At 40.2% G+C, this 17,726-nt stretch overlaps 1 protein-coding gene across 1 annotated transcript in view; it reads right to left on the reverse strand.

Moving 5' to 3' along the window:
• si:ch73-181d5.4 (death-inducer obliterator 1) overlaps positions 1-17,651 on the reverse strand; it is a 37,853-nt gene extending 20,202 nt beyond the window's left edge. Inside the window, 6 exon segments of the mRNA XM_061794957.1 lie at positions 690-870; positions 970-1,248; positions 1,483-1,714; positions 1,812-2,904; positions 3,005-3,062; positions 17,477-17,651. Of these exon segments, the coding sequence (XP_061650941.1) occupies positions 690-870; positions 970-1,248; positions 1,483-1,714; positions 1,812-2,904; positions 3,005-3,026 (1,807 nt within the window). The 5' untranslated portion in view covers positions 3,027-3,062; positions 17,477-17,651.
• Between the last annotated feature and the right edge of the window lie 75 nt (positions 17,652-17,726).

Consider the following 17,726-nt stretch of genomic DNA (forward strand, 5'->3'; position numbering starts at 1 on the left):
AATTTCTTGTTCATTTTAATGCCTGGTATCACATAAGGTATATTACCTGAAGAATACAATGAACAGAACAAAATGCAGCTGATTCCATAATACTTTGTTCTGTCTGACATGCTTAATTGTATTCCCAGTGGTTTTGGTTACTATTAAGAAAAAAATGGAAAATGGCTATGAAATCAGCTCTTAAACTTTTATGAGCTATTTTTGTTGTCATCGTTGTCTAAAGAAATGTACATTCAACTGTACCAGGCATTAAAAATGAACAAGAAACTGAAGAAACAAGGGTGGTCTAATGATTTATTTCCATGACTGTATATTCAAATTCATTTGTAAAGCCCCCGGCAACCGGATAACATCCCAAAAGGCACTGCTGTGCTTTGTGTTTTCATTTTCCAGTTATACAAGACTGGTTTGAATTAATGTGTTCAGCAATGCAAAGGTATCCAGAAAAAAACAAAACAAATCAAGATTGTGTTTTGGCAAATCATGGGCTAGATTTCACAAAAGAACTGTAGTATACTTACCCACTCCTGACCCCTGGCATGTATTAGTGACCCCAAAGAATTAAGATATATTTATGTATCACTGTGCATGATTGTGTTACTTGTGCAAAGAGGAAGGAAACTGAATGGGGCGCTTCTGTAAACACTGTTGTATGATTTGGAAGAGGATGAGTAGTGAATGGTACATACACGCTGTGTAAAACTTAGGTGATGGTTGCGGAGTAGCCTGAACTCCTGTGAGAGTGGGGTCACAGGCTATGGAAGACGTAGCCTCTGTCTGTGTTCCATCAGTTTCCATCAGCTCCTCCTCTTTGGCACATTCCTCAGCTTTTGCTGCTAACCTTGCAGACACCCTACTAGAGCATTGACCCTGAGAGGAAGATATTTTCACTCATCAAACATTTATATTGACTGGCATTTAATTAGACACCACATTTCTAGATCACTATGTTTAAAATGACTTAATTACCTTTGCAGTAGGTATTATAGGTGTGGCTTTTCTCTGCACTTGACCTCTAGGATTGGGCACCTTTGTGTCAGAGAGGGACTTCATAGTGACGGCAGCATGCTGAACAATGCAATCAGTGCCACAATAAACAGAGTCCTGTAATGCTGGTTTGGAGCATCCTGGTCCGATACACAGTGAACCAGAACAATCTGTCTCAATCTCTCCTTCAGGTTCAGGACCAGGCTCAGTCCTTATTGCAGGAACCTCCTCTATGTCATTCGCCTCCAAATCTACAGTCTTCTGAAACCAGATTAGCATCTTAAGACCAGACTTCAATCAGACAACTTCAAACAATACAATAATCACGTCACTTGGAGAAGTCATAAATTCAACATCATTCAAGAAGAAAAATACTGCCATGGTGTATACAGTAACTGGAAAAGCAATACTTGTCATTAGGGAAATTGGGCTGTCTGGATACAAGATATTCTATAACACTGCTGTGAAAACCAGAATCCAAAAATAAATCCTAACCTTTAGGGACTCCCACTCCTCTTTCCCCTCTGGTTCTTCACCAGAAGGACTGAGTGACAAGCTCTCAGGAGAAATTTCTGGTTCTGCCTGGGAGTGACACTCAGATGGGAGTTGGCTCATCTGCTTTGTTGTGCAAGGTGGGCAGATGTACTCTTTACAGCCTTCTGCCTCACTGATACCAACACAGTCGCCATGGAAATACTCCTGGCAACTGTTGCAGGAAATCATGAACCTAGAGAGGGAACCAAATGCAGGGATCAGGAAATCAAAACAAAAATTTGGAGCAGGACCAACAAATCCGCCCAGGATATATTTTACCCTGAAGTTACCTTTTGTTGTGTTTTTGCCGACAGATGCAGTACAGAGCATTGGGGTCATACCCCTTGGAGTCCGATAAACTTGAATATTCCGTAACATTCTTAATGACACTGTCGCCTTGCTTGCCCTCCTCCTCCTCCTCTGGTGCATCATCACACTGGCCTGAAGTTGTGTCACTATTCTGATCGACATCTGTGTCTACAATAATAAAGTCTGACCTTGTTTGTTGAACAGGACTCAGAGTCATAACAGAGAGTGTATCTGGTGGATTAACAAGTATCACATCATCATCATCATCATCATCATCATCATCTACCGCAACTGATGCAACCTCCACTGTCTTAGCTCTCCCTCTGCCCCTTCCTCTGCCTTTTCCCTTTCCTCGCCCCCTCCATCTCCCTCTGGCCTTTCCTCTTCCGCCTCTGCCGGCTCTGCTTCCCTGCCTGGCTTTTGAGTCCAACTGCTCCTTGGTTTGTATCAAAGGCATGTCATCGCTATCCTCTTCTTGACTTGAGATTAAAAGAACATTATCAACATCCACTTGTGCCACTTGGTCTGAAGCAACAGGATGCGAAATTCCGACACTGTCTGTAGGCCCCCTGAGTTCAGACACCTCTGTGTCATCTGCAGCTTGTGGAGGAGCAGCCTCTGTGGCATTGCCAACTCCCAAATTATCTGTGACTGCCAAAGCTCGAGACATTTCCATTGACAAATCCTCATCCCCACCAAGAAGAGTGAAAGCTGTGTGGAAAGCAGACCCAATATCCTGCCACATGCTTGGGTCAAGACACCCTCCTGCAGAGGCTACAGCTGGTTTTGTCTCCTCAGATACAGGAGAGCACGAGGCAGACCACTCAAGATCTTCTATAACAGTCCGAGATTCTTGAGGAGATTGGACACCTTTGTTGTCTTTACAGGCCATCGTTGTTCTTGTAGGACAACGGCCTCTGACTCGCCGTAGAGGTGGAGGGCTGTGGCTTAAGTCTCCGACTTCTTCCATGAACTCACGTCGAGCTAGAGTTGATCGCCTAAAACCCCAGGACTTTCTAATCTGGGACAATCCCGGTTTATCATCCGAAGCTTCTGACTGGCTCTGCTGCTCCTCTGCAAAAAAAGAAACCATAATACCCACAAATACAAATTAATGACATCATGATCATTTGGAACGATCTGTCCTCAGAAGAGATTATAAGACATGTTTTACCTGACCCTGCAATATTCTCCATTGGTTCCACACAGACATCCACTGGAATGAATCAAGGCTGCCCAAAATAAAATATATTGTTAGCACACACGCGAAATTAAGTGACGCAGGAGACTGGATCCCAACATTAAAACATATGTTTATGTGTGTGTCAAACAAACCTAAGATACAACAACGTAACACTCTAAAACAAACTCGTCTAAAACGTAAATAACAATGGTTTGCAAATCCTTTTCCACCCATATTCATTTGAGTACAAACACAAGATGTTTAATGTTCAAATGGACAGAATTTGTTTTTTGCAAATATTCACTCAATTTGAATTTGATGTCTGCAACACATTCCCAAAAAGCTGGGACAGGGGCATGTTTACCACTGTGTTACGACACCTTTCATTTTCAGAACACTCTTAGCGTTTGGGAACTCAGAACAAATTGTTGAAGCTTTGTAGGTGGAATTCTTTAGCATTCTTGCTTGATGTACAACTTCAGTTACTCAACAGTTCAGGGTCTCCGTGGTCATATTTTGTGTTTCATAATGCGCCACGCATTTTTAATGGGAGACAGGTCCGGACTGCTGGCAGGCCAGTCTAGTACTCACTCTTTTATTACAAAACCACAATGTTGTAACTCGTGCAGAATGTGACACGGCATTGTCTTGCTGAAATAAGCAGTGACCTCCCTGAAAAACACGTTGCTTGGATGGCAGCATATGTTGCTCTAAAACCTGTATGTACCTTTTAGCATTAATTGTGCCTTCGCAACGCAAGTTAGCCATCTCCGTACCATCACAGATGCTGACTTTTGAACTTTGCGCTGATAACAATCCAGATGGTCCCTTTCCTCTTTGGCAAGGAGGCCACGATGTCCATGACTTTCAAAAACAATTTGAAATATGGACTTGTCAGACCACAGCACACATCTCCACTTCGTGTCAGTCCATCTCAGATGAGCTCGGGCAGTGGTGTTTCTGCGTGTTGTTAATGTATGGCCTTCGCGTTGCATGGCAGAATTTTTCAGTTCCTGAGCACACATGGCAATATCCCTTGGTACACAATCTCTGCATAACCACATACAAACAGGCAATATAACAATACTCTCTGGCATATACTCTTCAAACTCTGTGGAAAAATGATTTATAATAACAATATTCGATCGTGACTTCTACTCTTTGTCACTGCGTCTATCTCATTGCATGTGTCACACTGCCTCTCAGAGGCCAAGACGTACACAGCAGGAACAGTGATTTTCAATACAACTAAACCCCCGTTGCATCAAGAAGTTAAAAAGTGTATTGCCTCACATGGAGAAAGCAAATGATGTTCCCAACATATACTGACAGTAAAAAAAAATTACTGAATTGAACTTTATTATTTTGCATTTTAAAAGTTTAATTAGAATTTATAGAGATTATTTTTCATGGTTTTCTATTTTTTCATTTTTTATTTAATCTATTCAAATGTAGAATTTGCTTTTGTTTAAGTTAAGTAGTGGTTATGTTTCAATTTAAATAGATTTTTAAAAATTATTTCTTTTAGGTTATTTTTCAGGATTTCCTCAAATAATTTTGATTTATTTTATTCAATTGTAGTACATTCTTATTTTTGAAAGTTACTTGATGTAACCTAGGGCTGCACGATTATGGCCAAAATAATTAGCACGATTATTTTGATCAACATTGTAATCACGATTATTAACCACGATTATTCCTCGTTACGGAAGATTTTTATTCCACTACTTTTCAACAAACAATATGTGACAGTTTTCACTGCAAAACGAATCTTAAAATAAAAGAGAATAACAAAAAAATAAATGTACCCCAAAAATGTCTGTTTACCAAGGGTTAACTGAATAAATATGCTATTACAAAGTGCAATTAAAAATTGCAACTTAATGGAAGCAAATAGTTATTGCATAAAACGCACTAACATTAGGATTTGTAAGCACCGACTTTTCATTTGAAAAATCCACGTCAATATAGTGAATTGTCAAGGACGGCTTCGTCTCCGTTCTGCTGAACTATTAGTCAGTCATGAACTGTCACAAACTGCAAAGAACTCGACAGTTGTTATTTCCCTCTCTATTTACTTTTGCCGTTTTTTTTTACAGGCTAGCGGAAAAGTTGGAAGTCAAGGCAGCCACTACAACGATTGTCAATAGTGTCTTACCGTCACACGCCACCTATCAACCAACATGTTGAGAGGGCCAGCTTTTAAATAATAATAAATGAATAAATAAATAAAGCTTTATCTCTTACTACATTGGACATCAATGCAATCTTTGGCTTTTATCTTGAAGTTGGCCCCGGAGCTCAGTGCCGGCGCTTAATGAAGTCTTCACCATCCGTTCGCCAGTTGGCTGACTAGGTTGCGGACACTGCTGCAAATTAAGCACTTTTCATATCGATCAGGCTCATTTAATCGTGGCAGCCAAAATCGCAATCATGATTAAAATTCAATTAATTGTGCAGCCCTAATGTAACCCATTGGTTAATAATAAATGGGTTGTTTTTTTCCTCATACCTACTGTTGCTGATGATTGTTCTCTGTTTGAGTAATATCACTTCATCAAGCCTTTTCTAACATTCCATACTACAAAATAAGTAATTTATTATTGCTGAAATCGGATCAGACTGATATTGATATTGGAAAAAATTCAAGGCTGAAATATCGGTATCAGATCGGAAGTGAAAAAGTTGGATCGGGACATCCTTATTCTGCATCCAATTCAATAATAATAATGAATTGATTCACCTCCTGGCCAGTGGGGTACGTTTTGCGTGTGATCCGTGTTTTATGGCTTTGCTGCGTGAAGATCGTGCCACTGTGCTCCTTCTATGTGTCTGCTAATGTGCAATACCACCGACTTCCTTTCTGATACGATACTACAAATACTGTCCCTCAAATGACTGAAGTATCAAACATATCAACATTTATTTTTGAGTGTCAGTCTTCTGGTATCAGAGGCATCAACTTTTCAGAAACTGACGATTCTTCCCCACCCCAGTGACGCCATTACAGCCAGCGTAATGGCTGTTTCATCACAGTGCACTTGATGCTCTTTTTGTTGTATTTGTGTGTATTTTTGCTTGGAATCGCCACTCGATTTTTGGCAAAGCCTACACTCCCCTCCAAAAGTATTGGAACGGCCAGTTCAATTCCTTTGTTTTTGTTGCAGACGGAAGACATGGGTTTTAGATCAAAAGATATGAGACAAAAGTTCAAAATTCAAGCTTTTATTTCATGGCATTTACATCTAGATGTGTTAAACAACTCAGGACAAAGCACCTTTTGTTTGAAGCCACCCACTTTTCAAGTGAGCAAAAGTATTGGAACAGACATTATTAAATTAACTTAAAGTGAATAACATTTATTTGGTGGCATAACCCTTATTTGCAAATAACTGCATCAAGCCTGCGACCCATTGACTTCACCAGACTGTTGCATTCTTCATTTGAAACGCTTTTCCAGGCCCTTACTGCAACCTCTTTCAGTTGTTTGTTTCTGGGGGTGTCGCCCTTCAGTCTCCTCTTTAGGAGGTAAAATGCATGCTCTATTAGGTTAAGGGCCGGTGATTGACTTGGCCAGTCTAAGACTTTCCACTTTTTCCCCCCTGATGAAGTCCTTTGTTGTGTTGGCAGTGTGTTTTGGGTCATTGTCTTGTTGCATGATGACGCTTCTCCCAATTAGTTCGGATGCATTTTTCTGTAAATTGCCAGCCAAAATGGTTTTGTAGACTTCAGAATTCCTTCTGCTGGTACCATCATGAGTTACATAATCAATAAAGACTAATGAACCCATTCCAGAAGCAGCCATGCAAGCCCAACTCATGACATTACCTCCACCATGCTTCACAGATGAGATTGTATGTTTTGGATCATAATCGGATCCTTTCTTTCTCCATACTTTGGCCTTTCCATCATTTTGGTAGATGTTAATCTTGGTCTCATCCATAAAACTTTGTTCCAAAACGTTTGTGTCATTTCTGTACATATTTGCAAAATCCAATCTGGCCGTCTGATTCTTTTTGCTGACGAATGGTTTGCATCTTGTGGTATGGCCTGTGTATTTCTTCTCTCAAAGTCTTCTTCGAACAGTGGACTGTGACACCTTCACCCCTGCCCTGTGGAGGTTGGCAGTGATGTCACTGACTGTTGTCTTTGAGTGTTTCTTCAAAGCACGCACAGTGTTTCTGTCATTGACTGCTATTGATACCCTTTGCCGACCTGTTCGATGTCTGTTGCTCAGTACACCAGTAGTTTCTTTCTTTTTCAGGACATTCCAAATTGTTGTATTGGCTATGACCAATGTTTGTGCAATAGCTCTGATCGATTTTCCCTCTTCTCTTATTTTCAATATTGTTTTCTTTTCTCCCATAGAGAGCTCTCTATTCTTCATGTTTGCTTAACAGCAAATGCAGTTTTCACAGGTGAAACCCAAAGCCCCAATCAAGGACTATCTAATGTTGAAGCAATCAATCTAAAAGGCAACACCTGAGCAACAAGAACCCATCAGTCAGCAACACATCAGTCAACATGTTCCAATACCTTTGTCACTTGAAAACTGGGTGGGTTCAAACAAAAGGTGCTTTGTCCTGAGTTGTTTAACACATCTAGATGTAAATAGACTTTACACCGATCTGATCGGCTTGATCGGTATCGGTCAATTATCATTTTATGCTGATCGGCTTGAATGTCATAATTCGCCGATCTGATCAATTCGCAAAAGACATTTACTCAGCGTCGCTGTCGTATACAGTATATTTGAATCCAAAAGTTAGTTTATTTTTAGCCTTGTCACGTGTCTTTTTCAAGCCATTTATGATCACTGGGCTTTGTAAAATCAAACGTGACCGGATACACTCGCTACCACGGCCACGAAAACAACAATGCTTCACACGTGTATTCTGTTGGTCTAAAAAGAACAAAATGGGGAAAAACGTGTGGTGGTCACCGGTGCTCGGGAGAAGACGTTTTTTCAAGGATTGCTTGAGGTATGTTCACATACTTTTAATACAATACGGCTCACAAGCAGCCAACAAAACGTTATGTAGCCTAGCAAGCTAGTGCTAGCACTAACGGTTGTACGTAAACATGCTGGCGTTATGTCGAATCATGCTCTAACGTTTCGGTGTGTAATTTAATTACAGTAATTTCACACCCATTATTTATGTTGTAATGTTGGTTTGATTTGAACCCCGGCCCTCAGAACTGTGAGGCAGATGTGCTAACCAGTCGGTCACCGTGCCGCCCAGTACACAACTATATACAGTCAATGAACAAGTCATTTAAATAGACACATTGCTCCATCTTGTGATCGGATCGGTGATCTCTTATCGTTTTTTTAAAACTAGCTGATTGGTGATCGCCCCCAAAAATCCTCATCATGTAAAACCTAGATGTAAATACTCTGAATTAAAAGCTGGAATTGTGAACTTTTGTCTCATATTCATCTTTTGATCTGAAACCCAAATGTCTTTAGTATACAACAAAAACAAAGGAATTGACCTTGTCGTTCCAATACTTTTGGAGGGGACTGTGTGTCATCAGGATCTTCTGAGTTTAAAATCACGCCGCAAAAAGATTATTACCGGAAGCGAACTAAAACTGCAGAGCAGGATCAAGGAGCACCCCCCCCCCCCCCCGTAACTTAACTCCACCATGTCCGTTGTCCACAACTATACAGTTCTAAAGTTGTGTAAGGTTCCAACTATGGTATTTAGTTGTAATTTTTTTTAATCCACATTTTAATCCACACTAAATCATTATTAAAATCAAGTTTTACTCGTTTGTTAAGGAATAAGCGTTTATCATTGAAATCATATGCCTTCTTTTCTTTCCATAACCTAATCCCCCATGTATGCTGATATTAAGTTAAGCAGCTGTTACATTCAAGTACAGCATATATGAAACGTCTAAAAGCAGAATAACTGTAAACGTGCATACCTGTCGTTATACTTTGATTTTATTTGAACATTTCCATTAACTCTTTTAAAATTAACAAATAAATGACCTGTTTAGTCGGCCACTGCTTGTTGCAGACAAACTTCATATACACAGTATACATTTTTGCAGATAAAACTTGAGGCGGCGGAACCACTTTTTACAATATGTGACCCTATGGGTGTGATGTGGCCCTTTTCAAGCCGCCTCCGCTTGCTCCTCTGTCGGCTTATGTTGTTAACATGAGTTGCTTCGTATGCTGCTGGGTACTGCAGAGCGCTGGGCTCCAAATGGTCACGAGTGTCGTAGTTACAAACTCGAAGTCAATGGATGATTGCAATTTCAGCAAGTGCTGGCGATCATATGCTAAATCACTTTGATTTACTATTTTTAGTGTCGTGGGCAAATAATTTTGGTAAAGATGTCCATGAAGGTCACAGACCCATGCATCAGCAGCCGCTTCCAACCAGCGTGCCGCTGAGTGATAAGGCTCTTGTTATCGGTCCAGTTTGTTTTCGGTATTGGACAGACCCGTGTGACGTTTTTCCCCAGTATCGGACCGATAACTATTATGCATCTCAAACATATATTCTGTTTTACTTCGGCTAATGTACTGCAGATGACAAAAATCTGTGATCCCTGATGCAGTCCAACCTTCACCTTGACCACTTGTCTTTGTAGTGTATTCAATTGAATATATGTTGAAAAGCATTTACAAAACATTGTAATCTGCTTGGCAGCACGGTGGACAACTGGTTAGCACATCTGTCTCACTGTTCTGAGGACCGAGGTTCAAATCCCGGCCCCGCCTTTGTGGAGTTTGCATGTTCTCCCCGTGCCTGCATGGGTTTTCTCCGGGTAATCCAGTTTCCTCCCACATCCCAAAAACATGCAGGGTATGTTGATTGAAGACTCTAAATTGCCCGTAGGTATGAATGTGAGTGTGAATGGTTGTCTGTTTATATGTGCCCTGTGATTGGCTGGCAACCAGTTCAGGGTGTACCGCGCAACTCTCGCCCGGAGATAGCTGGGATAGACTCCAGCACACCTGCGACCCTAGTGAGGATAAGCAGAACGGAAGATGAATGAATGGATGAATGTAATCTGCTTTTATTTGTTTTACACAATGTCCAAACTTCATTGGAATTGGGGTTTGTACTCTCTTATGCACAGTAAATATTTGTAGCTACTCCAGCTCTGCTCGAAGTGTACATCATTGTAACAAAGTTTTTTTTCCCCAGTATCTACAGATTTATGAAATGTCACCTTAGTGTCATAAAACATCCAACATCCACCCTATTCCGAAATATGGGTTTCACTAATATAGTCTAGCAGCCAGCCCATAGAGCCCCTTTATGAACCTGTAAATGTTGAGCATGCCAATGTTTTAGAACAAAACATGTTTCAGTAAGGATCCCCGACATAAACCACCAGACGTTAATTTTGTTGAGCAATTTGCATAAGCACAGTTCGCATTATTGGCAGAACTGTCCCGACTGACAAGATTTAGACACTCATGCCAACTCAACACAATGCCACACAATTAGTGATGCACTGATACCAATATCATTATACTGTAAGTATCTATGCCGATAATATAGGTCTGTACTCCTACTCGTAAAAATGTTCCGATGCTGCGACAACAATACCACTTCATCAGCCTGACATATACCTTCTGGAAGCCATGTTAACCGTGAGGAGATATTTTAAGGTAAACAGAGATGACAACACTTCAGCAAACTGCAAATTATGCTCTGCAAAATGGATGAACTCCAGCTGAGGAGGCAGCCACCTGGCCTCTACCGCCCCGCGGACCCCGGAGGCTACCTGATTGGGCCCGCCAGAAGCATATGTATACAATCTGAGATCTACAATCTACAATCTAATACATGCTTAAACACTCTTCACAAATAAGAACATTCCTCACTTTTGAATACAGCGTCCAGAGTAAAGCGAAGTAAGCGATGGTGTGATATCACTTCAGTTGTCCTTCCAGTTGTATGTTAGAAATGCCTTGTGTTATACAGGCTGTATTTAAGTGAAATGTGTGCAAATATGAAATTGGATTTTAAAATTTCAGTAATCACGCTTACTCTAAAAAATGTTATATTTGAGTTAAACTTAAGGTATTGTTCAAGAAGTTTTTGTGTTTTTGAACAATATTTGACTATAATAAAACATTTTAATCACAATTGCAAGACGTAACGGCATTATCAAGATCGGTACTTGGTATCGGCGAGTGTACCAATATAAGTATTTGCACTCATACTGGGTCTGAAAATAAGCGGTAACGGTGCATCCCATATTTTAATCTCAACATGTTGAAATAAATTTTCACAATTTAGATTTCAATGGTATTTCAACTCATGACAATTTTAGTGTAGAAGTGATTTCTTTCAAATCATGCTGACTTTCATGTCAAAATTCACCTTGAAAACACTATATTGCCAAAAGTATTCGCCCACCTGCCTTGACTCGGATATGAATTTAAGTGACATCCCATTCATAATCCACAGGTTTTAATATGACATCACTCCACCCACTGCAATTATAACATCATAAACCCTTCTGGAAAGGCTTTCCACAAGGTTTAGGAGTGTGTTTATGGGAATTTATGACCATTTTTACAGAAGCGCGTAGGTGAGGTTACGCACTGATGTTGGAGTCTCCGCTCTAATTCACCCAAAAGTGTTCTGTAGGCTTGCGGTCAGGATTGTGCAGCCCAGTCAAGTTCATCCACATCAAACTTTCTCATCCATGTCCTTACAGATCTTGAATTGTGCACTGATGCACAGTCATGTTGGCTCTCCAAACTGCTCCTACTTAGTTGGAAATGTCCAAAGGTTCCTGAGCTCCAGTGAAAGACACTGAATGCTACAGCATACCAAGAGATTTTGGACAGTCAAACAGTTTGGGCATTACCTCTTCCTGTTCCAACATGTCTGTGCACCAGTGCACAAAGCAAGATCAATAAAGAGAGACAGAATTTGGTATGGATGAACTTGACTGGCCTGTACAGAGTCCTGCCCTCAACCCGATAAAACACCTTTGGGTTGATTTCGAGTTTTAAAAAAAAGTTCTATTTCGGTTTCAACAGACCAGAGAATTTTGTTTCTGCAGGTCTTTTGGCAAACTCCAAGCGGGCTGCCATGTGCCTTATCGTGAGAAGTGGCTTCCGTCTGGCCAATCTACCAAAAAGGCCCGATTGGTGGAGTGCATTGGCAATGGTTGACCTTCTTGATGGTTCTCCTATTTCGCCAAAGGGAACACTGGAGCTCTGCCATAGTGACCATAGGGTTCTTGTTCACCTCTCAGACCAAGGGACTTCTTCCCTGTTACTCAGCTTGGTCGGACGGCCAGCTCTGGGAAGGGTTTTGGTGGTTCCAAACTTCTTCCATTTCCGAATAATCGAGACGACAGTGCTTTTCAGGACCTTCAATGCTGTTGAAATTCTTTTGTATGCTTCCCCAGATTTGTGCCTTGACACAATCCGGTCTTAGAGGTCTGCATACAAGTCCTTATACTTTATTACTTGGTTTCTGCTCTGATATGCACTGCCAACTATGAGACCTTATAGAGACAGGTGTGTGCCATTCTAAATGTTCAATCAACTGAATTAACCACAGGTGCACTCCATTCAAGTTTTAGAAGTATCTCAAGGATGATAAGTGGAAATCAGATGCACCAGAGCTTAAGTTTGAGTGTCATAGAAAAGGGTGTGAATACTTATGAACCTATTATTGTTTTGTTTAATTTTTTTTAAATAAATTGACACAAATATCTGAAAATAGGTTTTTACTTTGTCATTATGGGATATTTTATGTAGATTTTCTTAAAGAAAACTACACTCAAATCAGCTTTAGAATAATTATGTAACATAGCAAAATTTAGAAAATGTGAAGGGGTGTGAATACTTTCTGGTGGCACTGTATCTGAGTCAAGGCAGGTGAGTGAATACTTTTGGCAATATAGTGTATAGTCTTAATATTCATACAAAAGTCATTCAAAGGATTTGATGTTGACATTAGATTTAGGTTTTATCGAGTGATCCACCAAAATTTCTGTCGCAAAAACGTTTCGGCCGAAATTAGCCCAAAAGTGCATTTTGGGTTTCGGACCGAAATAACCTAAATTAAACTTTCACCTAAATTAAACTACCAAAACAACATGTCACATGCATACCATGACATGTGTTGAACACCGACGGCCGGCGCGAGTGAGTCTGTACAGCTCAGAGTAAAGAATCATTTACTATTAACTAGCAATGCCTTAAGAGCTTTGCTGAATATCCAGTTGTATTAAAACTGGGACGTCAATTTATTACACTCACGGATTGATAATGACATTTATAAATGAAGTAAATATTCATGTAACAGTGAATTCTGTTTGATCCAGTTTTGTATCCACTTTGCCCATATTTGGCTCAGACCACCCTCTTTCCTCTGACTGGTTCCCTCCGTGTAGAAAACCCACTTGTTAGAGCACACGCATTTCAGAATCAGAATCATCTTTATTTGCCAAGTGTGTCTGAAACGCACAAACACACGAGGAATTTGTCTGCCGTAGTTGGAGCCGCTCTAGTACAACAACACTTGTGTTGACAGCGCTGGCTCGGGAGCGGAAAGGGAAGCCGGAGATCTTCGCTAGTGACGTAGATAAGCTTGAGAAATTCAAATGACCTGACTTCAGGCCTCTCATCGGAAAAACGTCTGGAACTCTGGAATACGTGGACGATTTTAATTCATATTTCAATGTTTACTGAGGCACCATAGAGACAATATTACATTCCAAATACTAGAAAAGGTTGGTTGGGAAAAATATGGGACCATTACATGAATATTTACTTCATTTATAAATGTCAATTAGTGTGAATACAATTAATGCACTGAAACACTGCATTCTCTCATAAATCAATTGCTTCTCTTTCCTTCACTTCTGGAGCAGCAGTGTTACTTTTTTTACAGAATCTATTTTCATATCACTAAACATCTTCATTAACATCTCAAATTCCTAGGGGTTAAGTAAGTAAAACTTGACGTTTCTATCGGTTTCCACGGTGAATCAACCTATCGGGGCTCCATTGATGATTGATGTCTTTAGTTTGTGGCCGTGAACCAGTTTAGCTCAAGGTGAATATAGACTTCATAGAAATAAGTCACCGTAGTTGTTCTGGACCTGAATGATCCCGGTTTTTGAGTTCAGGGGAGGTTAAGTCCGAATTTAGTTTTAGATTCAGAGCATTTTGAACCTGCTTGCTGGAATACCCCCCTGGTGCTCTAACACTAGCCGGCCATTACTCAAAAAATTTGGCTTCTTCTTTTAAAATTCTGACTTTTTGTGGTTTAATAAGGAAAGGACTAAATACAGTCGACATTCATTGTTTTTGCTGCTTTCTCAAGTTGTTATGGAGGATTAGTTAACCATTCGAATCTGGGGTTAAGTACTTTCGAAACAAAGACATGGTTTGAGCAGGTTAAAATGTCAGGAAAGAAGTCTGTTTTCCCCATGCAGTGACAAAGATGGTGACTTTACAGGTCCCATATTTTGGCTGTTTAGACCTACATAGAGTGACTTTCTAACATGGATTTAGTATAAAAGTGTCAATTTCATATATATATATATATATATATATATATATATATCTCACAACCTTGGCTGTCATACTAGTGTCCAGAAACGGCCCCTCTGACAGCTACTTCTGTTTCACCCACTTTTGTATCTGGTTCGTCCATATTTGGCTAAGACCATTACCATGAAGTCCCCTTTCCTCTGATTGGTTGCCTCCGTGTAGAAGACCCGACCCTCACTACTTATGAGAGCAAACGTGTTATGTTTACAGCGCTGGCTTGGGGGCGGAGAGGTAGGCTGAGATCTTCGCTAGTGATGTAGGTAAGCTCAAGAAATTTGAATGACCGGATTTCAAGCCTCTTGACAGAAAAAACGTCTGTAACTCAGGAATGCATGGACAATTTTAATTCATATTTCACGTTTTTACTGAGGCACCATAGCACCGCTATAACATTCCGAGTACTAGAGAAAGTTGGTTTGGTAAAATATAGGATATTTGGATCCAAAGGAATCGCTGCTCTGCTAATTAAAGAGGGGTCATATCTGTTAAAAGTCATTATGACTTGACAGTAGTACACGATAAAGGTGGAAGAAAAAAAAATAAAAATAAATCAAAAAATAAATCAGCCGTCTCAGGCCATATCATGTGCCTCTAATTTGACATACAAGAAACCATCGCACTTAAGGAAAAACAAATCACCAGACACATAAATGAGCGACTTGCGAGGTGTCAATAATTTGTCCCACTCATAGGCACACTCATTGCAGTCGCTGACCTGTTACTAGAGCTGTTGGGGGAGGATCGGCTAACTCGACCATAAAAACTGGTTGATGCAAAAATTTCAAGCCTCGAGGCAAAAAAAAAAAAAAAAAAAGCATATTCGCGCCGCCTGGAACCATTTGGCTGATTGATTGAGTCGAAAAAGATTTGATAGTGACAGCCCTACCTGTTACCTTGTTACCCCAGAAAGTACCTTATTCGTAATAGCATTTTACTACAAAACTAAATGTGCGGTTTTATGTTTTTTATTTTTTGTACGGAGTGTGCCTACATGTGCGCAACAAACGATTGATGCCTCGTGTTTTTTTAATGGTTAACTCCCCATTTAATAGACAGAAAATCAAGGAGACAGCCATACATGAGACTTTTTCAAGCATGACTGCATTTGCTACTGATGGTGCTTCATCAGCTTCTGTGCTGTGTCAAAAATCTTGCTAAAGCTCATATACTTGCTCTAAAAAAGTGAGCAAACATTTATGTCAAAGTCAGTCTGGAAAGCATATCATGCATGCTCAACTATCTTTGAGTATTAGTTGTGTTAAAAAAAAAAAAAAAAAAAAAAAAAGACTAAAAAATCATAGTTGGAATCCAGTTTTAAAAAAAAAATTCCTTCAAAGGTGTGATTTTGTCTAAATGTAATAAATGGCAGGATGACTGAGCAAGAAGTTGTGAAATTTCAGGCGAATGGCATCATGGACCTACCTGCAGCTGATGCTCTGTATAACTCAAAATGTCACAACGCTTTCAGGAAGGTACATATTGACGCAACTGCTAGTAAACCAATTGACAGCTGCTCAACGTCACAGAGCACACAAGTTCAAACGAGGGATTTCATGGCCCCATCTCTAACAAGGTAGTGACTATGAGGTTCCACAAAAAGGAAATTAAGTCAGTCAAAGGGTTGTTTGTGACCTTGAGCCATTATTTGCTCAACTGTTATCTCTTCAAATATGAGCTTAGCCCAGTCCCCTTGTCGACGATTGGTGACAATGCATATGTAAAGGTGGGAGCCACTATGTGCTTTGTGTGGTGCAGAGGGAAGACCCTCTTGGTTATGCTTTTGTCTGGCAGCTGACCAGGGTTACCCAGAGTTTTTAACTCTTACGTCTGGCCTAGTTTTAACCGGATCGTGTGACTTTTGGACAAACCTGGACAGCCCTACAACCATTTGGGTGTGGCACTAGCGATTTAGGGTTCTGTGTTGTGTGGCATGTATCGAGTATATATTAGTACATAGTTTGATGATCAAACATGGTGGCGCATGTGCTTTGATGATATCATCTCATTGAGTGGCTTAAAGATCATATGTAGTACAGTTGCAGGTTCCAAATTATGTCAAATACCCACATTGTTTTTTTTCCTCCAGAAATGCACAACATTCAGCCAAACAAAGATTCATTGTTAATCCAAAAATCTATTTTGACTCGTGAGGATAAGCGGAACGAAAGATGAATGAATGAATCTTCAAAAGTGTCAGGAGGGGATTCAGCTTCACTAGTACACCCTGAAAACAATGCATTAACATTCACAAGAACACTAATGATCCTCATATGTAAGATTGCGCTAACCATAAAAATAAATTATGCTGCAAAATATTCAACCTTTCCCAAAATAAAAACTGAAAGTGCAAGAAATAAAATCAGCATCCACTACAACTACTTACGTTAGCTAGACAAAACCGTGAAAAATGTGTGATCAAAATGGACGACTAAGCTAATAATGCTAATTATGAAAACTTCTCTTACGCAAATTGACATCCGGCAGTTGTATCCTAGGGACCCATATACTTAACATTTCTGGTGTACCGGTACTCAGCATTTCTTCTGGGTTCACCTAATGGCTACTAGTTTGCTGCTTTCACTTTTGTAGGTGACAACATAGAAAAAGCAACCTGGCAAGTCATCGTTAACCATCGTCATATTTTGTCTTAAGTGTCAAGACATTCCAAACGATAAAAATGAGGCATTGTAGTTAGTTCCACAAACAGGATGCAGACAAGTTTTAAACGAAGGGAAGCGTTCTGGGCCCAAACACTTTGAAATTCCCAAAAACAAAAAAAACAGCAGTTGAGCAGACAAGTAGAGGAGAGCCGACATTGCGTACAGCTAGTTTGGCTAGAAGCTAAGCGCTCGTCTACCTCTTAAAACGAGATGCTCTGCTAATTGTATGAAGACAAATCTAACCTTTAACGGCTGTAAGATGTTTTGCATGGACGCCACGAGGAAATCTGAACGCATACCTCCGACCAAATTGGATTATTATCCAGCTAACACTGGGATTATCCTGTTAGCTTGTTAGCACAACCATCCATTTTCTTTGCCTTGCTCTACTTTTAACATATCGCGAGAATGAGATTGAACTGCGAGTTCCCGGCACTTCCTTCCGTCCTTCGCTGTTTGTTTTGCCCATAGCGATTCGTAGTTTGACACGACC

Source organism: Phyllopteryx taeniolatus, chromosome 1, assembly GCF_024500385.1.
Source record: "Phyllopteryx taeniolatus isolate TA_2022b chromosome 1, UOR_Ptae_1.2, whole genome shotgun sequence".
In the NCBI taxonomy this organism is placed as follows: domain Eukaryota; kingdom Metazoa; phylum Chordata; class Actinopteri; order Syngnathiformes; family Syngnathidae; genus Phyllopteryx; species Phyllopteryx taeniolatus.